This window comes from Choloepus didactylus, chromosome 10, assembly GCF_015220235.1.
Source record: "Choloepus didactylus isolate mChoDid1 chromosome 10, mChoDid1.pri, whole genome shotgun sequence".
In the NCBI taxonomy this organism is placed as follows: domain Eukaryota; kingdom Metazoa; phylum Chordata; class Mammalia; order Pilosa; family Megalonychidae; genus Choloepus; species Choloepus didactylus.
Window position 1 is genome coordinate 19,230,649 of NC_051316.1, and position 21,844 is coordinate 19,252,492.

At 42.3% G+C, this 21,844-nt stretch overlaps 1 protein-coding gene across 5 annotated transcripts in view; it reads left to right on the forward strand.

The window, feature by feature from the left end:
* Positions 1–19,693, forward strand: part of SYK (spleen associated tyrosine kinase) — a 102,802-nt gene extending 83,109 nt beyond the window's left edge. For all 5 annotated transcript variants that reach the window (XM_037798261.1, XM_037798257.1, XM_037798259.1 and 2 more), the window contains 7 exons: positions 1,430–1,517; positions 3,454–3,631; positions 6,131–6,340; positions 7,942–8,131; positions 12,398–12,538; positions 13,182–13,294; positions 18,789–19,693. In XM_037798261.1, coding sequence (XP_037654189.1) covers positions 1,430–1,517; positions 3,454–3,631; positions 6,131–6,340; positions 7,942–8,131; positions 12,398–12,538; positions 13,182–13,294; positions 18,789–18,861 — 993 coding nt within the window. In that variant the 3' untranslated portion in view covers positions 18,862–19,693. The remainder of the gene's footprint in view (positions 1–1,429; positions 1,518–3,453; positions 3,632–6,130; positions 6,341–7,941; positions 8,132–12,397; positions 12,539–13,181; positions 13,295–18,788) is intronic.
* The last annotated feature ends 2,151 nt before the right edge of the window (positions 19,694–21,844 follow it).

Below are 21,844 nucleotides of genomic sequence, written 5' to 3' on the forward strand. Positions count from 1 at the left end.
CAGCTCAATAAGAATGCTGAGCTAGTCTATAAGAAAATGGGTCCAATGATATCCCATCAAAGAATAAGAACAGATGTCCCTTAGCCTCATGGGAAGGACTCTGTCACTCTAAGCGCCCTAAGTAGTGCTTCTGAGTCCCTCAGTATACAGCATGAAAGAGGGAAGCCAAGATTATTGGAAACATGAGGCCAAGTGGTAGTAATGGCGCACTGTGACTTCATTCCTATATTGTTCATTCCTGGGCTTGTAAGACCAATGAGGCAGACGGGGGTTTAGTGTGTACTGTAAGTTAAGTGATTGTGTAATATTAAGCTTAATGTCTCCTTTTCCTTAAATTTCTAAATCTGGCATTACCTCATTTCTTCGTGGCCACTGTTTGGGCATTAATAAGACAAATGGATGCATAAACTTCCCACTCAGCTCAAACCACATGCAAAAAAAAAATGGTTTTGAATCATGGTTTTCCTGTGAACTAAATTTAGCAGCAATAACCTTGCTTTAATTTGGAGGCAGGTTAGATCAGGAACAGTAGAGAGAAAGATTTTCAAAGGGGAAAGGATTTATGTTCCTCCTTGGGAGCATAAGGAATAGATTTTTTTCCCAGTTGTTTCATGATGCGGATGGATACTAAGCAAAATAACAGGAAACGTTGCAGTTAATAATGGCAGCAAAGCTTTGTTTCTCAGATGTGCCTCAGTTACCTGCTTTGGGTGTAAGGAAGGATTACAAGGAAAGAGAAGATTCCCAATCTTGCAGGTTACCATGATTACTGGTGTCATCATCAGCATCTCACCCTGTACCCTGGAGTGGTGGCAGCCAGCCTTCCTCTTTGGAGCCTTTAGCTCACTGGACAGTTCTAATCCTCTGGTATTGACCCAACTTTTGCTAAGTCTCCACCAAAGTTGAAGATGTAGGAAGAAACTAGGAATGCATAGACGTTTTGGAGTTGGGGAGTGGATGGGAGCAGCTAGTAGCTATAAATGTTCATTTTTTTAGAAGTAGTTACATATAATACAAAATGAAGATAAAAAGTTAATAGAAGACGTGAATCCAAGGAGAAAGTGAAAATCCTCACCATTTTTTTGGTATGTAAGAATAGGATTTGAAAGGACTTGTGACTGGGAAGGGAAATCTACCTAAACCTTTAGAGTTAATTCTCTCACGACACCCTCAAAAACCCTTGCAGAGCCCATTGAGTGGTATCTACCAGCAAGAACTTATATTTAGCCCCCACAAAATCCAATCAGTGGCCTGAAGAATGAGATAAGCCTTGTTTTGTTTCGTTTTTTTTTTGCTGTGTCCTACTTTCTCATTCTTTCCTTTGCCTTCCCTGCATAAATTAAAATGTTATTATTTGTCAGTAAAAATAAAGAGATCAACTTAACAGTGCATTAAAGAAGGTAAATGACTTATCACTTGTGTGCTTCAGACACCCTCTTCCCAAGGTAACCGGCCAGAGAGCTCTGTGACGTTCAACCCTTATGAGCCAGACCGTGAATCTTGGGATCCAGAAAGAGGTGAGAGAACAATTTTTGTTCCCTAGACTTGCACAGTGAGGAAGCCCTTCCCACAATCACTTGTAAATTTGATGAGTGGCTCACACATTCACTCCACTGTCTGATTGCAGCATGGCGATGATTAGCGTTAAGCGACATTTTCGCCTGGGACAGATAGCATTCACCACATATATATGAGCAGTGATCTGCTGCTGCCTGGTGTTATCAGTTCCCGCACCCTCAATGGCAGCATCAAAAAAATAGTACAACACAAACGTCATGGCTCCTGTTTCAGAATTTCTCATCTCTTGTAATCCTGATTGTTGTGGTTTGCTAATGCTGCCCAGTATGCAAAATACCAGAAATGGATTGGCTTTTATAAAAGGAGGTTTATTTGGTTACACAGTCACAGTCTGAAGGCCATAAAGTGTCCAAGGAAGGCATCAACAAAGGGTATCTTCACAGGAGGATGGTCATCGGTATCTGGAAAACCTCTGTTAGCTGGGAAGGCACGTGGCTGGTGTCTGCTTGCTCCCAGGTTGCATTTCAAAATGGCGTTCTCCAAAATGTTGTTCTTGGGGCATTTTGTCTTCTCTTAGCTGCAGCTCCTCTTCAAAATGTCACTTTATAGGACTCCAGTGATCCAATTAACACCCACCCTGAATGGGCGTGGTAACACCTCCATGGAAATTATCCAATCAAATGTTTCACTCAAAATTGATTGAGTTACATCTCCATGGAAACACTCAAAGGATTCCAGTCTAATCAACATGAATACATATGTCCCCACAAGATTGCATCAGAGAATATGGCTTTTGGTGGGACATAATATATCTAAACTAGCACACTGATATTAGTCAAAGTTTATGTCTCTGTGAAGATCTTCATCTTGGTCTGATTTGACCATTACTAAGTTTCAGCAGGAGTAGCAATGAACGACCAGTAATAAGTGAAGGAATGTCTGAGTTGCTGGAATTCAAGACATGTTTAGGAAACATCCTCCATGAACTCATTTAGCTCTCTAGTAGATTTGTTTTCAGAAATGACTTCTGTGGATGGCTTTCTTGGGTTCTCTAGGTGGCCCCAGGATATTACTTTATTAATGAATTTGGTCTGATTATCTATCACTATGAAACACCCCAAAACATGGTGGCTTAAAACAATAGAAATCATTTCCTTTTCTCTCGTGGGTCCTGTAGGTCAGAAATTTGGGAAAGGTTCAGCAGGGCAGTTTTGGCTCATGGATTCTTGGTGTCAGATTGTGGCTGAAGCTGGAGCAGCAGGGGGCTGGCTGGGCATCTTGCTGTCTTCACTTAGTCACAGGATGTCTCCTGGTAGTCTCTCCAGGTGTGCTAGTTTGGGTGAGCTCCCTCATAGCAGGTGACCTCAGGCCAATTGGATGTCTCACACGGTATCCAAAGGTTTCAAGAGTGAGTTTCTAGCAGAAAAGGCAGAAGGGAGTTGCATGACCTTTTATAACCCAACCGTGGAAGGCACATCCCATCACTTCTCATATACTTTATTGCTTGCAATGTTACCAGAGACACCCAGTTCCAACGAGAGATGACATAGATTCCATCTCTCAATGGGAGAAGCATCCGAGAATTTTTCGGATGTAGTTTATGGCTCACTATGGACATTTAAGAGGACGTGTCTATCTCCACCACAAGTGTGAATGTCCCTTTGTTGATGTCTCTTGCTTAGGGAAACATCCCCCTCCTCCACCCCATCAATGCAGAAGCAGAATCAGAAGTTGAGTAGAATGGGGGGTGACAGCTCCTTTGCTGTTCCCTGCGTTGGGAAAGGTATGGGTTTGAGTGCTCCTTGGCATCCTTACTCTCCCAGGTGACCATTGGCTTAAAAGGCAGAGTGTGACTGCAGGGAGGTGGGAGTGGCAGACAATTCTTTTAAAAATGGGTCCAGCCCAAGGGATGTGTGTTTCCTGACTGTGTTGCAGGTCCCCCAAGGGAAGCCTTACCCATGGACACTGAAGTCTATGAAAGCCCCTATGCAGACCCAGAGGAGATCAGGCCCAAAGAGGTCTATCTGGACCGAAAACTGCTCACCCTGGAAGACAACGAACTTGGCTCTGGTAACTTTGGTACCGTGAAAAAGGGTCACTACAAGATGAAAAAGTAAGTCCCTTTTTGCATCATCACATCATTTTCGTTATCATATGAACTTCTGTTTCTAGAAATGACAGGCGTATATGTGTAATTCCTCATTGAATCCAAAGGTAAAATTCAACCCAGCATGGCTAAATCCTTTTTTATTAGCATACATGCATATTAGCTAACTTTTATTAGTTTACAAGTAGTGCATGGGCCTTACAGAAAATTAGCATTAGAAACCAGCAAAACCTTGAAAAAATAAAAATATTGTGTTTCTACCAACCAAATATTACTACTGTCAACTACACATATGCACATGTGTATTTGATTAAAATGAAATCTGTCCATAATGATGCACTATTTTCACTTCTTGTCTTTGATTTTATAATAATTGTCCCATTTTCTTACTCAGAAAAATCTTAATTTCATATATCATTCATGTAATTATTTGCTTCATTTGAAATTGTGTTGAAAGAACACAATTTCAAATAACAGTACATATTATGCAATAATTAAAATTGCCAAATTTCTAAAATCTCTGCACTTCATTTGGTCTTTAGAATGCATCCCATATAGGATATTCAGTAAAAATAATGGTTCCTCAAGCCCCTTCTTTGAAATAAGTCCTTTCTTTGGATGGTTACTGTTTCGGTTTGCAATATACCAGAAATGGGTTGGCTTTTTCAATGGGGATTTATTAGTTTTCAAATTTACAGTTCTAAAACCATGAAAATGTCCCAGTTAAGGCATTGACAGGATGATACCTTCTCTGAAAGAAAGGTCAATGGCATTCAGCGTTCCTCTGTCAGATAGCAAAGCACGTTACCGGCGTCTGCTGGTCGTTCGCTCCCAGGTTTCGTTGCTTTCAGCTCCCGGTTTTGGTAGCTCTCTCAGGTACTCTGGGTGCTCTTCTCTAAGCTTCTCTGGGTATTTCTTTCTCTGCTTTCTCTGGTTTTTCTGTCTTTTATCCTCTTACAAAGGAATCCAGTAAAGGATTAAGACCCACCTTGAATTGGGTTGGTCATTCCTCAATTGAAACAACCTAATCAAAAGGTCCCACCCATAATAGGTCTACACCCATGGGAATGGATTAAAAGAACATGTCCTTTTGGGATACATAACAGCTTCAAACCAGCACAGTTATGTTACTTATAGGATAAATGGTAAGATTCGGTTGTTTCGTGTTATCTTAAATTTAAGGGATTATTATAATTTTTTCATGAATAAGTCATTTACAGAATTAAAGGTCAAAAATATAAAGTATGCATAGAGATTCTTGCTTTCAATTCTGCCCAGGCAACCCATCAACTCATGTATTTGTACATACACACACATATATACATATATACTGCATTGATCATGATGCATATTTTAAATTATATATGTAAATCGCAGTCATTTTGTGAAATGAATATAAATTTTCCTGTCTTAAGGCATAAATTTTCTCAACTAGTTTATGATATTTAAAATTCCTTCCTTAATTAAATACATGAATTAACATAGACTTAACTACAGATACACAGTTTCGCAATTTGGGTAAAGGAGAGGCCCTGTCCATCAATTTGGGACAAAATGATGTCTTTACAATAATGAGCCTTCCAATTGATAAGCAGGGCCCATCCCTCCATTTACTTAGACTTTTTCAAATTTCTCTCAGGTTTCTGTCAGCAACGTTGTTTAGTTTTCTGTGTAGAGGTCTTGCAAAACTTTTGCTAGATCCACTCTTAAGTATTTAGTGCTTTTGATGGTAATATATATGGTATCATTGTTAAAATTTCACTTTCTAATTCATGATGTTGCCAGTATATGGAAATATAACTAATTTCATATATTGACCTGAAACCCAGCAACCTTGCTGAATTGTTTATTTCTATACTCTATCTATTCTTTTGGTCCATAAATATGTCATCTATGGTGATGATGATTTTAATTCTTCCTTTCCAATCCTTACACTTTCTTATATTTGTCCTGCACCTTATTGTTTAAGCTAAAAAATGCAGTACAATATTGAATAAAAGTAGCAAGAGCCTCATTCCTTATCTTGGGGGGGGGGGCGGAATTTTACAATATTTCACATAATCCCGTAAATTTAAAGTAAGTATGATGTCAGCTATAGGTTTATAGGTTCTCATTATCAGATTAAGGAAGTTATTTTCTATTCTGAATTTTCTGCAAGATTTGTTTTTTATCATGAAAATGTGTTGAGTTTTATAGAATTCTTTTCTCCATTTACAGACCATATGATTTTTCTCCTATATTGTGTTTCTATGGTAAATCACACTGATTAGTAATGTATTACATGGCTTCTTAAGCCAGAATTATCCCTATGCAAAAACCTCCTAAAGAAATTACAAGGAAAAAACATGAACAAGAACAAAAAATGGACCAGCGTCCCACATTTCCTTTCCCTTAGCAGATATTTCCATAACCCCATCTCTGCATAAGATTATGCTTCCCAGAAGATCACTAGCTAGAGGTGAGCCATTTTCAATATTTTCTTACACGTTAGGATTTCTTTTGCAGAGGCGTGAAAACGGTGGCTGTGAAAATACTGAAAAACGAGGCCAATGACCCTGCTCTTAAAGACGAGTTGTTGGCAGAAGCGAATGTCATGCAGCAGCTGGATAACCCATACATCGTGCGTATGATCGGGATATGTGAAGCCGAGTCCTGGATGTTGGTCATGGAGATGGCAGAACTTGGTCCGCTCAATAAATATTTACAGCAGAACAGGTACCTTTACTCCAGCTGCCCCCAGAAGGCACAGAAGCTGATATTGTAAGGGACCTGCTGACACCTGCTTGTGGCCTGATTTCTCCAGGAAGCCTTCTCTCCCCCCACCCCTTCCCGGTGTTGGTCCACACCCAGGGACCTCGAAGAGGAGTACAGAGAGACACGCTTCCTGAATCAAATGCTCCTTCAGCTCTTGTTGCTCGGAGAGAGACTCTTACCCAACAATTTTATATTCGTTCTCTTCCTTTACTCGCTTTTTATTGGCCCAGGAATAGACTCAGTGTCAGAATATCTTCACAACAAATTTTCCCTCACTGAAGCAGAATATACTCTTTATATGAAAAAAAAAAAAATGTTTTCGGTGAACATTTTGTAAGGAATAACAGTCATGTTTTACATGTCTGGTTGGCAATCATAGCTCTTAAGTTGCCACAAGTGGTTGCTTCTGAAAATGGCAGTTTTCTCTTAATCGATTACAGCCATCCATGAAGTAATCTCATTGAGTTCACCTAAAGCTCTTGTTGAGATGTGAGAACTCGTATGGGATAAAACAAATAATAGCTACTAATTGAGCTCCTCCCATTTGCCACGTTATGTTGGGAACTTCCTTAGATTTTATCTTTACAGCCTCCACAGAAGGGAGGTGCTCTTATCCCTACTTCACTGATAAGAAACCCCAGCTCAGGGTTGGTTTTGTTACTTGTCCAGCATCAGATCAAGGATTGGAACTGAAGCCTGGTCTCTAAGCCAGGTCTGCCCGCTCCGTTATACTGCTTTTCACGCAATTCTAACTAAGCACCCTGTGAAAATCTTACCCACGGAACACCAGAAGGAGAATCGGGTTCAGTCTTGAACAGCTGAACATTACCAAAGTCTTGCAAAACTGACTTAGTTTGCCAGGTTGTTATGATAACTACCACACAATGTGTTGGCTTAACAACAGGAATTTATTGTCTCATAGCTTCTGTGGCTAGAAGTCCAAAAGCAAGGCATCAAGAAGCCATGCTTTTCCCAGAGTCAGAAGTGTTCTGGTACTGGTTTACCATAATCCTTGGAGTTCTTTGAGCTGTGACTGTGGTGATGTCCTTGATCTCCTCCTTGGCTTTCTCGCTCTCTCTCTCTGTCTCTCCCTCTCTCCCTCTCTCTCTCTCTCTCTCTCCCCTTGTATCTGCTCTTCCAGTTTCTGCTGACTTCTGGCTTCTTTCTGTGGCCTTCTTTGATTGACTGTGACCAAATTTCTTCTGTTTAAAAAGGACTCCAGTAATAGGGACTAAGGCCACCCTGATTCAGTTTGACCTCACCTAAATAGGATCTTAGAAGATCCCATGCACCAGTGAGTCTATGCCTTAACTGATAATACATTTCAAGGGGTCCTATTCACAAATGGGTTCACACCCACAGGAACGTGGATTAAGATTAGGATTAAGAACCTGTCTTTAGTTGGAGTATAAAATTCAATCTACAGCCGCCATTCTTAACCTTTGTGTTTCAGAAAAATAGGAAACAAGTCAATTCACCTTCTGTCTGAAAGGGGAACTCGCTTGGTTGTTCTAAAATGGATCACTGTCCACTGTCACTAATGACACATCTGTGACTTTCAGGCATGTCAAGGATAAGAACATAATAGAGCTGGTTCATCAGGTTTCCATGGGAATGAAATATCTGGAGGAGTGCAATTTTGTGCACAGAGATCTGGCTGCAAGAAACGTATTGCTGGTTACTCAACATTATGCCAAAATCAGTGATTTTGGACTTTCAAAAGCACTTCGTGCAGATGAAAACTACTATAAGGTAGGAACACCTTAGCTAATATTAAGGGTAGCAGGTAGTAAAAATTAGAAATGCAAATGTTTGTTTTCTTTGTTTTATTACAGTAGGATTTCAATAAACAGTATCTCCATTTAAAATTAACTATGTAGAACCTTTTCTTATTAGGCTTTGATGCTACTGTTTAAAAAAAAATGGAAATTCTCTAATATTATCACACCTTGAGATTTAGTCAGACTAGTATCTTCCCAATTATGTTACTTGGAACCATAGGGCATCAAGATATTAATTGATGATTGATGAATAAAGAAGAGGAAGAATGGAATACCTTCATTAAATCACTTTGGAAAATATGAGTTGAACAGGTTTCATTCCTGGGGTATCTTTAGGAGCCTTTATCATGCTAATCTGCATTGTGAGTCTCAGTAGGTTTTTGTGTGCTGCCTGTCTCAAACCTTTATCTTGTGGGTTTTTATTCCACAGCATACAATTTGAATCTGTTCCAAAATAACGTTTTAATGCATACCTCTCTGTATATGTAAAAGAAAGAAAAAGAAGGTGAGCATTGTAAAATGAGTCTGCCATCCGCTTCCAATACAAGATTGAGGGTCCACAGTATCCCAGTAAAAATGTGGAAATAGCTCTATTTACATAATTTTTATCAAGGTGAATTAAAATGTTAAAAAAAATGCAATTTTGGGAAACAAAGATTAAGGTACTCAAGGGAATGGATGCTAAGGAAGAAATATATCCAGGCGGAAATTACAAAGAATTAACTACGGGCTTTCAGTAAAAAAAAATAGGGTGTAAAGGCTTTGTTACCCCTCTCTGAGCTCTGAATGAACTGTTAGCAGCTAAAAGAAGGGGAAAAAAATAAAAGAAAGCTTTTTCGTCATATGAACTCAGCTACGCCGTAGAAGCAGAATCTCTGACCACTGGCTGGAAATGGAGTGAGGGCCAGCTGATGGAAGAGGGTGCTAAGAGCAGACTTTCATACTATAGGTCCCTGGAACATCCAGAGTTCTCATAGATGAGAATGACATACCCTGAAACTTAAAGCTAGTAAATGGCAATATGTGACAGAGGACATGGGGGTGCTACGGCTTTGTCCCCTGCACTCTGCCCCCTGTCGTGGTTGGATAAGTGTGCCCAAGTGGGAAAATCTGTCCACTCAGCCTTTCTTTGAGCAGCCGGCCATGGAGGGGGCAGGTGGAGAGAGATGGTGACTCTCAGTCAGCTAAAGACGGCATGAAGCAGTCTTTCGCCTCTTGAGCGTGGACCCAGCCTTGGGGCCAAGTGCACAGCAAGTTTTGGGCTGCCTGGAGCCCCCGCTCCTTCATACATTAGCTGCTCCTCTTCAAAGATGAGCAGTCGTTAGAATGCCATGTTCCTAAGCCTTATTGTGCAGAGACTGCAGGGAAAACAGAGCAATGGAAACAATAACAGGAAATGAAGACCACACATACATTTGAAACTTTTGAACACACAGTTCTTCATGACAATGAGAGAAGGAAAAGAAAGCGTGGACTATCTTAAGCCAGGTCTCAAAGAGGAGGGGGAGGAGTTGAAATAGTAGATGCTGTTCCAGTCATCTGTGGCTGCCTTACAAACCACCATAAAATGTAGTGGACTAAAATGACAGCAAACATGTATTTGCTCACAGACCTGCACTTTGGCAGGGTTGAATGGGGAGGGCTCATTACTGCTTCACTCCTTGTCTTCAGGAATGGCTCAGTGGGAGCTAGAGGATGCGTTTCCACTTTGCTCATTCATACAGCTAGCACTCAATGGCCCGGGACCTCCTCTGGGCTGTTGGCCAGCACACCCACAAGAACTTTCTCCTTTGTGCCCCTGGACCTCCTCGCAGTAGGGCGGCTGGGTTCTGAGAGCACATTACCCATTGAGTGAGCAGTGGAAGCCATATTCTGCCTTTCTCTGTAATTCAAGCACAAAAGAGCCCAGCCCAGATGGAAGGTGAGGTTTGGGGGGGGGGGGGTTGGGGTAGGGGTAGATCCCGCTCCTTGAGAAGCATTGTGCCGGTTTGGATGTATTATGTCCCCCAGAACACCATGTTCTTTAATGCAATTTTGTGGCGCTGACATATTAGTGTTGATTAGGTTGGAATCTTTGGATTAGGCTGTTTCCATGGAGATATGACCCACCCAACTGTGGATAATACCTTTGATTAGATTATTTCCAGGGAGGTGTGGCCCCACCCATTCAGCATGGGTCTTGATTAGTTGACTGGAACCCTATAAAAGCTCACAGACAGAAAGACCATAGAGCAGCTGCAGCCAGAAGAGACATTTTGAAGATGGCCATTGAAAGTAGACTTTTGCTACTCCAGAGTTTGCCTAGGAGAAACTAAGGGAATACCCCCAGATGCCCAGAGAGAAATGTCCTGGGAGAAAGCCATTTTGAAACACAACCTGGGAGCAAAGGAAGAAGACACCAGTCACGTGCCTTCCCAGACAACAGAGGTGTTCCAGACGCCATTGGCCATTCTTCTGTGAAGGTCCCCTGTTGTTGATGCCTTACCTTGGACATTTAATGGACTTAAGACTGTAACATTGTAACCAAATAAATCCCCTTTGTAAAAGCCAATCCATTTCTGGTATTTTGCATTCTGGCAGCATTAGGAAACCAGAACAGGAGTGGTGTAAAAAAATTTAGGGGTCAATTTTCAAACTGATACAGATCTTAAACAATTTATATTTGAAAAGTAAACTAGCAAATCTCTGAAAATAAATGGAAAGAAAAAAAAGGAAACCACTATAGAAATAAAAGCAGCAAAAAGAGATTGAACACTACTGAAAAAATGGAGAGATGGAGGGTTTAAAAGAATAAAGTCAAGTGAAATGGGAAAGAATAAAGAAGTAAATAAGATGAAATGATAGCTATGGAAGCAAATGAGAATTGTGCATTGCAGTGTAAATTTGTGCAACATCCAAAATGTAAACACAAGCACCCTTTGATCCAGCAGTTCCTGACAGATACGCATACACACATGAGCAAATGTACACAGTCGGTAATGTTCATTGTAGCGTGACTTATAATAGCAAAAATCTGGAAACTACCTGAAGGCCTCATGGTAGGAAACGTGTTAATTAGTCATGATAGATTCATACAAAGAATCCAATCCAGCTCTTCAAAATGGCTTTATTTTCATGTGCTAATACAGAACTATGTCCATGACACACAGTTAAGTAAAAAAATTAGAAAGTAAAGTGAAAAAAGCATATGTCTCCAGTTTTGTTACCCCAAAAAGGTATATATTACCAGTTTGTGCTTACAAATTGATTTTTTTTATGTCCCATTTTTGTTACCCAGAAAGTATGTGTTACCAAATTATGCTTATAAATAGATTCTTTGTGTCCTCAGTTACTCTACCAAGTGTATATTACTGAGTTATGCTTATAAATAGATTTTCTGGAAGGATACAAGAAAACATATGAAAAATGACTGCTTCTGTGGAGAAAGATTGGGAGTTAGAGACTAACTTTTCTAAAGTTTATCTTTTTATTAGTTCAAACTTCAGAACATGCCTGTATTGTTCGCAACTCTTGAAATCGAAATCTAAAAGTAATATGTAATGTGTTTGAGACATAAGTATAATCCATTTGTGTTATTTAGAGGAAACCTTAGATTTTCCAGGCTGAGGTCTCCAAATTGCCCCCTGTTGACCTCTCATGTTACCTGTCATCTCCTTCTCCCATCCCCAATGGACTTTACAAGATTTAAAAGTAACATCAACAGGAAGTAACAAGGCTTCTTAGAATAGGGTGACATGCTGCCTCTCACACCCCAAAGGAAAGGGTTTTGTGGTGCATAATGTCTGTGTCCTTACTACTTGCTTTTTTAATTAGAAAATTTTAAGACTTAAAAAAATGATGTTAGCAAACTGTCCTATGCCAAAATAATTAGCCTTACTTTAAAACTGTAGACAAATGTTTATAAGTAATAGATATACTTATAAACTTTCCAATATTTCTTAGAACATAATCGTGAAGTAATATTCAGGCTTGAAATATTCAAGAAGGTCATGTAAATAGTCCCAAATCTAGACTCTTCCATTGCTATGTACAGGCTTCATGAAGCTGTGAAGAGCCAAAATAAGAGGTGAGAGAAAAAGATTAAAAGGTGTAAGTGATTTGGGTTGGCTCTTAAAATAAAATGAGTGAATTCCTGTGTCTTTAATATTCAGACCAAATACACACAAACATACATACACATGTTGCTTTGTGGGTGATTTTATTTTGAATGGAACTTCTTCATTTGCTTTACTGTCAGGCCCAGACTCATGGGAAGTGGCCCGTGAAGTGGTATGCCCCAGAGTGCATCAATTACTACAAGTTCTCTAGCAAGAGTGACGTCTGGAGCTTCGGCGTATTGATGTGGGAAGCATTTTCCTATGGACAGAAACCGTATCGCGTGAGCCACTACAGTTTCATTTTATAATTGTATGGCTGTTAGAATGGATAAGCACCCAGATTATTTTTACAGGAACCCCCAAATCATAAAATCTAGGCACGCTTTCAGACATTGGCATTGGGCAATTAATGTGGCTTCATTTTATTCTAAATTGTGAAAGAAATATTTGATGCCAAGTGGACATTATGGATTTTTGTTCATTGGGCATGATGCATGTAAACATACATGCATAAAATATACACTCAGATCATTCATTAGAGTTGAAATAGAAATAATGACATCATACAGTATCAAATTTCCAGCTCAGTTACATTTTTTACATTTTTAATCCAAGTATAATATACTTAGAGAAAAATTGCACAGATCCTAGGATACAGCTTGATGAATTTTCACAAATGAAACCAGCACCCCGAAAACAGAACCCCAGAATCTTCCCCCGTTTTCGATGCACAAGCTTTCCCCCAAGAGTAACCCCATCTGGCTTCTGGCATCAAAGATTAGTTTCACCTGTTTTTGTACTTTCTATAATCAAAATCATACATCATGTACTCGTGTATACTTTTTTGGAGGGTAGCTGGTGCTGTTTGCTTTGTTTTGCTTAACATTATTCTTTAAGAGCTCAGGTACATTCTGCATGTTTCAGGGAATGAAAGGAAGTGAAGTCTCTGCTATGCTAGAGAAAGGAGAAAGAATGAGCTCTCCTCCGGGGTGTCCGAGAGAGATGTATGAGCTGATGAAGCTGTGCTGGACGTATGAGTGAGTACACAACCCTGCCTTTCGATTTATCCAAATGTCCTGCAGTCACTTGCAGTGGCTGGGCACTAAAAAGGACCATAAATTCTGTATTTTCATTAATCGAGAATATCTTCCCTTCTGTTTTAGTTTCCTAGGTGCTGGCAACAAATAACATTAAATGGTTCAGCTTAAACAATGGGAATTTATTAGCTTATAGTTTTGAGGCTGAGAAAATGCCCAAATCAAGGCATCATCAGGGTGATGCTTTCTTCCCCAAGACCATCTGCTGGCGATCCTTGGCTCCTCTGCCACATGACAAGGCACACAGTGGCACCTGCTACTCTCTCCTTCTCTTTAGGGTTTCATTGATCTCATTTTCTTGCTTCCATGGTGCGGTCTCTCTCTCTCTCTCTCTCTCTCTCTCTCTCTCTCTCTGTGTGTGTGTGTGTGTGTGTGTCTGTACTAATTCCATTTATAAAGGTTTCCAGTAATAGAATTAAATCCTATCCTGAATGAGGTAGGTCACGCCTTAACTGATATAGCCTTATCAAAACGTCCTACTTACAGTGGGTCCACACCCACAGGAATGGATTAGATTTAAAAACATATTTTGTTGGGATACATACAGCTTCAAGCCACCACACCTTCTAAACCAACAATGTGGTTTAAAAAAAAACAAAACTCAAAAAACTGACTCTGCTTCAAATACCTTGCTTCCTGGACCAGGCCCTGGTATTCTTTACAGTCTAAAGAACACATTTATGTAATTACTCAAATCCAGGATATCAAAATTTAAATGCAGGGAGCAGGTGGACAGTCGAAGTAAAAAGACATTTGCAAAAGTTGGCGCTATATGCCATTTTTGGCAATAGGGTTGAAGTTAGTAGGTTAATGTGATGCTTTCGTAATTCCCTGATGACCTTTAAGCATGAGGCAGGACCAGGGATTGGGGCCAACTCTTAGATGGACTGCCCAAGGTCACTTCCTGAGAAGCTGCTCGGCCCTCATTATCTACCTTGCCTGGTGGGTCTTGGATGCTAAGCCATGCTTTAAAGTGCTCGTGAATGTTGTGCTTCAGCTGATATTCAGAGCAGCTCAGGGGGGAAGGAAGATGCACTGGACTTGAGAATTAGAGAAGCGTCTTTTGATCTAGTGAGGGCATTGTGTGGTAACTCTGAGCCCCCTTTCTGCACCTTTGACCCTGAAGTATTCCCCAAGAGCCCTTGCAGCTCAGAAATGATGTGGGTCTGTGATCAGGGGCGCTGTCAGACTTACCATAAATTTAGTACCCCAAGGGCTCAGATTTGATCTCCGCTACCTTGTGCTGGCTTTGCAGGAGCACCTGGAGAAGGCGGGACGTTCCAAAAGCTTTCAGATGCCCTTGGCCTTGTGCATCCACTGGGAGCATCACAACCGCCACAATTGGGAGTGGACATAAAGAGTCTCGTTGTTTGTCTGGAAGCAATGCAGGGTGGTCAACCACAGAAGGAAAGGGAAAATTGTGGGGCAGGATATTTCCCTGTCTTTCTTCAGGGAAAGAGTCAGGCAGGGGCCTTTTCACGCCAAATCATTAGTGCTAAAGGAATATCACTGTTTCAGCAAGAGAGAAATGTCCTGCATAGATTTAAGGGGTGCAAAGCCCATTCCCTGAAGTCTTGACTTAATTCTCCCCATACACAGACTATGTGTTAGAACCATTGATAGGTCAGGCCATCTATTTTTAAAATGGAAATGGAAGAGCTAGGCTAGAAAATCTTGGGTGTGGAGGGGAAATAGGATGGAGAAACAAAAGAGAAAAACTCCTGGAGATGATTCCACAGAACTTGGTATTAAGAAGCCAGCCCATCTGTGCTGAGGGTCTTGTCCCACTCCCGTCACATTTCGGGGTGCCTCCCATCATGTTTCAGGTCACCTCCCGAAATGCATGGCGTGAGGACTGAAGGAAGCACCTGTTCTCTGAGACTTTCAAGAGGCCCCGTAAATGTGCGTAGGCAGCGAATCTTTTGTTTTCCACAGCGCTCCAAAGGACCATAAAACTGCCAGGAACAGCACGGGCTTTTCCTGGCTTTTAGCAGGCAACATAAACCCTGCTGTGTTTTTGAGCCCCCAGCCAGGGGTGACAACTCCCGGAGAGTTTGCACGCGGATCAGACTTACGGGTCGGGGGCTGTACATCCCAGTATGTTTCCTCCACTGACTCCATTCCCGGCCCCAGTGGTCTCAGCTGATCTTTTCTACCCAAAAATGGCACAGCAGATAGATGGCTTGTTCCTAGTAGCATGTATGATCAGCAAACCCATCCTCCCGCCACCCCCCAGGGGCACAGGCTGCTCTCGGGGAGCAGAGCATGCCCTCTGTGTGTGTGGGTGTCCATGGGGCCATTTACAAGAAATACTATTTCGTCCTGCCTGCAGCTTCCTTTGGAAGGTTTCACTTCCTTGAGGGGCAAAAATGTACTTACAGATTGTTCTAAAATAAATGAAAAAACCTGGACTTAAAATTTGTTCTCAGATGGGATAGTAACAATTAGCGTTTTTGCATTTCATTTTAATACGTAGCATGCTTATTTCTGTTGGTTGCGTCTTTGGGGTGGGTATTTAACAGGGAGGTGCAGGAGGGTGGGGGAGGGGAGGGGGTTCAGGGAATGGATCTGGGAGAACTGGGGCAGAATGATGGTGAAGCAGCCAGGAGCCTGACCTGCTAGGTGGCTCTGGAGTGGGTGCAGTGAGGGCTCTAAATGCCCCCAGCACCTTGGCACATTCGTTTTGATGCTTGGGGAATTAAAAGCAACTAGTGCTCTGTCTCTCCACCAGCAGGCACAGCTGCTTCTGCTGTTATTGCCTGAAAGAACCACTAGGGGGCATCATGCAAAAAACAAAAATGTTTCTTCCTTTAATGCATTGAAGTTATAGCAAACTAGAACAATCTGGTTTGTTTAATAGAAAATTATTTCATACCTCTCAGGAGATTTTCAGTGCCAAGGATTTTCAGTTTGCTTGTTCTGTTTTCTGATCATTGTCAAACACTAGGTTAAAAAGAAAGAAAATTATCTCAAAATATATTTTCCCTACTAGAGATTGAAGTTCAATTTGATTGAGATTTACAGGGAGGTGGTGTATTTCTCAGGCATTTCGAATCAGGTTATGCTTTTCAGGAATGTGAGCTTTCTAGTTTCACATGAATAACTAAGAATCGGTTCCAAAGCATAAGTGTCAGCAGATTAAAAATAATGGAGGTGTAGGTCCAACATCAGAAATGACAGCTGGTTATCAAACTTTGATTTTTTTTTTTCCCAACAAAGCTATATTTCTGAGGGTGAAAGTTTTTCTAGTAATAACTTCAAATGGGGGAGGTGTCAGGGGGGATGATTTCATCTAAACATAAGTAGATCAGGTACAGTTGAATGAAAAAGAAAATATTTTCTTGGGGCATGGGCAATAAAACTAATCCCAAAGCACCAGGAGACAGTTTGTCCACCTGGATTTGTTGCCTGTGATCTCAGGAAGATACACACACACCCCAATTCACCAGGCTTTTGTTCTGTTCTGGGGCATGGTCCTGGAAGGACTTCAGAAGGACCTAAGGATGTTTGTGGGGGGAGCCTAGGGACGTGGATGTCATCCCTCAACCCTCTCACTTCCCAAAGAGGAAAACAAGATGCTCAGACTGCTACCCCGTAAAAGCCCCGTAAGGAGGCAGCATTCAGACCAGGAAGGAAATGCTGGTCCTAAGAAAAACAGGAACCAGTAAGAGAGGCTTCAACTGTATTTTATAGAGTTGATTCGTGTTCAGGGCAATGAAAGGCGCACATGGGAAAATCTGTCCTTGCAAATTGGTAGAAAAAGCCAGAACTCTTCAGTCTCTGATGGTCTGGGCCCTTCGCAGCTTGGACAGGGGGCCTCTGTCTAATGGAGAAAAGCCCAGGTCATGGGGGCTCTCTGAGCATGGGAATGATCTAGATGGAACTCAAAGTCCTCTTTAAACATGTGTAAACCCAAGGCATTGCATGAGATTTAAGGTCTAGGCAAGGTCTGCCCCTGACTCCCTTGTCTACCACAACCCCAAGTTCTTTCTGCCTGAGTGGGACATGTCCCTCCCTTGGACATACCCACTCTCTGAGCACCTGCTGTGTGCATGGCTGTCCTTCCAGGTGCTTGCAACAGCAGGACACCAGACACAACATAAAGCCCTATCATGCCCTGTCAGAGTTCATGGCTGAGGGGGTGGGGTGGGGTGTGGGGCACAGACAGTAGATCATAAGCTGAGAGATCAGTGCATTCTATGGCATGCTAGAAGGTACTGGGCCCAGTGGAGATTCAAAGCAGAGTGGGGCACGGTGGCTGGGAGAATGTTGCACGTATTTATGGAGTTGTCAAAGACATTCCGTGCTGAGGCAGTTTCTCAGCAGAAGGAAATGAAAAGGTTGCTGGGGGCACTAAAGCATATCAGAGCTTCCAGAATGTGGTAGAGTCAGTGAAAAGAATGGAAATGATCCTTTTATATTCTCTAAGCTTTTTGAAGTTTTTTCATTTTTTCCCTCCACTGTAAAAAGACAGCCAGTTTCAGTTTCACCAAGACTGCACACACACACACACACACATATGTGTACACATACATACATATATCCATACACACATTTGCATGCTACAAATATACACACAGACATATATGTATATGCATATACACACATGCACATAAATATAGACACACATAAATACACATGCACACATATATCCATACACACATTTACAGACTACAGGCATATATATACACACAGACATGTATGTGTATACATAGACGCACACATGCACATACATATAGAGACATACATACACACACACATATATCCATACCACATTTACATGTTACAGACATATGCACAGACATGTATACACATATACACATACCTATATGCACACGTACACATGCATATACACATACACACATATATGCACTTATATACATATATGTATCCATACACACATTTACACACTACACATCGTTCGACACACTTCTGCTGACCACCCTCCACCTCCTGAGTGCTGTGACAAGAACTAGTTAACTCTTCCCTTGTGGAGGTTACTGTGCTAGGCAGGGTGTGGGGGACGGTTGATGGCAGGATGTGTGTCGTGAGACAAACATTAAGCAAATTAACCCCCAGATACACACACGATCGCATTTTGTGGTAGAGTGCTCTAGTACAACCCACTGGGAGAAATTAGAGAACTAGAGAAATTGTAGGGCTGGGGTCCGAATTCCAATTAGGGGCCCACACAGGCCTGCTTGGGTGGGGGAAGCGGGAGGGAGAGGATGGGGGCCGCTGGCTGTGGGGTGGGGGTGGGAGGGGGCAGAGCAGTAAAAGTGTCCCGGGCCCTCACCCCGCGTTCACCACGCGGGGAACCGAGGAGGGCAAACCTTCCCACTCCTGCTCCTGCAGAGGCCCAGCTCCTCAGAGCCAGAGATCGGAGCTCTTTCTCAAGCCCACTGCCCACCAGTAACATCTCTTGCATTTTCAGGGTGGAGGACAGGCCTGGGTTCGAGGCTGTGGAGCGGCGGCTGAGGAATTACTACTACGACGTGGTTAACTAACAGCTCTGATGCTCGCCAGTGCCTGCCTTTGATCAAAGGAACAATAACAGGAAAACGTGTTAAAAGGAATTGTTTTGGTTTGTTTTTCCATCTCCCTCTGTCCATTGGGAGAACAAACCTCACATGGAACGTGGCCACGACTGTCACCCAAAGCCCATCCCAGGCCGTGCACCCAGCAAACCCGGGCAACAGAACATCTGTGTGCAGAAAGACGGACAGCAGGATCAAAGGAGTGGCAGGATCCGTTTGTTCTCCCTGGATGTGTAGTTTGCATGACAGGTTATTTTTAGGATCTGTTGTCCAGTTCTTTTTATCTTTCCAGCTCTCAGTGTCCTGTGCTTGCACTTGAATACGGAGCAGGCCTGGAGGGTGGGGCATGGAGCAGTCTCACCAAATTCAATATTTTCTTGATGCCCACCCATTCCATTAGCATGTGACTCGGGAAATGGAAGAGCAGATGGGAGATGAAAGAAAGAAAGTTGACTCCCTCCACAGCATGGCTCTGATAGCCCTTGAAACTGATCTCTGGCCACAGACAAGCTTTCTCGAGAAGAAAAATGCTGTGAGACTCTGTTTCTATTAATTGTAATCAAGTTTGACCAGGGCAGTTTCTAAGCACGTAGCTGGTTAAGAAAAAAAAAAAGAGAAAGAAAGAAAGAATCCAGATACTGCTTTGACTCTGTGTTATGAGACAGAAGACATTTCTACATTAAAAAAAAATGAGAATTGTAATAAATTGGCTTGGCTTTCTTTCCCCCAAAATCCCATCACCCTCAGACCAGCTCGAAAACTATACTTGTGTGGTAACTAGTAAATAAAGTTCTGTATTGGAGACTTTGTAGGGGATGCAAAATGTTTGTCCTCTTGAGTCTAACAGAAGGATGGGTTTTCTAGTTGTTTGTGAATTGAAAGCAAGCAGAGTGCCTCAGATCTGTTGTCTAACAGCTTGGCCCCAGGCTTCCTCTCTTCCAACGAGCAGCCAGAATTCCATCTTTTTTCTGTCTTCAGGGAGAGGAAAACATAGTGGCCAAAGCCATCAAATGATGAGTTTCTAAAGAAGGTCTTATTGAGTATTTTCAGTGTGACTTTGAGTTGAAGACAGACCTGAGAATTCTTTCTTGGTCCCCTTGTTTTAGCATTGGCTGAGACAATATTTGATCTTAGACAAATCATCGGCACACTGGTATCAGTTTTGCTTGTGGCTCTTGAAAATTAGAGAGCTATTTAGTCATCATTCTTATGTCTGAAGATACATATCAACTTGGGACTATCTCATCTTTAACTACACCCAAAACATTAATAAATGTATGCACAGCCTAAGGGGGACAGGGTTCCAGGCATGGAGAAAGCAGTATTTTATACCTTTGCTTAAGCCAAAGACACGAGTAGAGTCACTCGTAGAACTTGCCTTAAGATCTTTTTAAAAGCCATTCACACTTTTGTGACATTACATTACTTGGTGGGTTTAATCATTTTGTTAAAGAGAGGATTCCCGTGTGCAGGAAGCACTGAGCATGTTCTCTAAACAGTGGATATACACATGGATAGTCCCTGACGTTGAAAAGATTAATGTCAAAATCTGCGTTGACCAGGCCATGGAGAGCTTTCGAATTGTAGGAGGATGGGTTGGGTTTGCTGGGTTTTCATGAAGGTGGTGAGAAAGAGGTTATCTTGTTAAAGATCCTCCCCCATAGCGTATAACGTCACACACTTCTAGGAGGAAAGACACGTGTGCAGTAGATGTGTGAAGTTCTTCAGACCTCTTGTTCGGTGTGGTTTTCCAAACTCTAGCAGCACTTCCTCCCCTACATGGAGTCTGGGGATGAGAAACCTCTAGAATGGGAGTGGGCAAGAGGAGGGAGGGAGGAGCCCCCTACCCTCCAGAAGCCAGCCTGGGAGGTCGCCGTTCTCAGGCTCTCCAGAACATCTCCACTTTGCAGAGTTGGGTAGAACGGGCTCCCGGGTGTAGACTTCCCACTGCGGCCCATGTCGAGGGTTAGGAATGATTCTCTTTTCCTCTCGGGTGGTGGAGTAGGGAAACGAGGGAAAGGCAGCTTAATTGAAGTGGGTTTTGGAAATTTGGGAGACTGGGACAAGGTCCCAAGGGCTTCTTTTGGGGCTTCTGGCTGGGCTGCCCACAAGTGCTGTACCCAAGACTGGGAACCACGTCTGACTGTGGGATCGGGGCTCACTCTGTCTGCTTCCACCTTCTGGTCCGTCTTCAGCATCACACAGAGACACTGCTGGCCAACCTCGTCTTACTGCAGGTGCCCCACATATCATAACCGCTGCACCTTTTTGGAACAGAAATGTAATCCATTCAGTGGCTAAAATAATCACATGCGTGATTTTACTTTGAGCATGTCCTTTCCCCACACTTGCTGTCACTTAGCTGTGCTTGTATATGTTGGGTGGTGACTTGTTGCCAGACCCACTGACTGCAGCTGGGAGTCAGTCCCATGCAGAGTTGACGCCAAAGAGCCCCCCTCAGCTGGATATGCAGTGTATCAATAAAAATTTGGAATGAGCATTGTGATGATTTTCACGGAAGCTGTTAGGCCACAATAGGTCCGATGTCAAATAAATAGTGTTGAACTGTATTGTCATACACACAACTTGCTTTTAAGATTAGTGTAGAACTAAACTGGGAGGTCTCCAGTTGGTCCGTAAGCTTCCACCGCAGCTTGGGGAGAAAAGCCCTCCTCTGAGGCAGTGGAGGCCTTTCTTCTCTCTTTATAAGCCCGGTGTGCCATGGAATCACATTTGGAAAATCTGCCTGGCACACTGCCTCACAGCCTGCATCTCACCCTAATAGAAGACAGGCTTAGGAGACCCCACAATCCCAAAATGAGCCCAAAGTGGGGTGCAGGGTGTGAGTTCTCCCTTTCTCAGTGAAGGTCAGGAGCTTAAGGATCCAAGAAAAGAATTCCAGAGTCTCGATCTCTTCCTGTTCTAAAGGAGGTTACACATGCATGCACACACA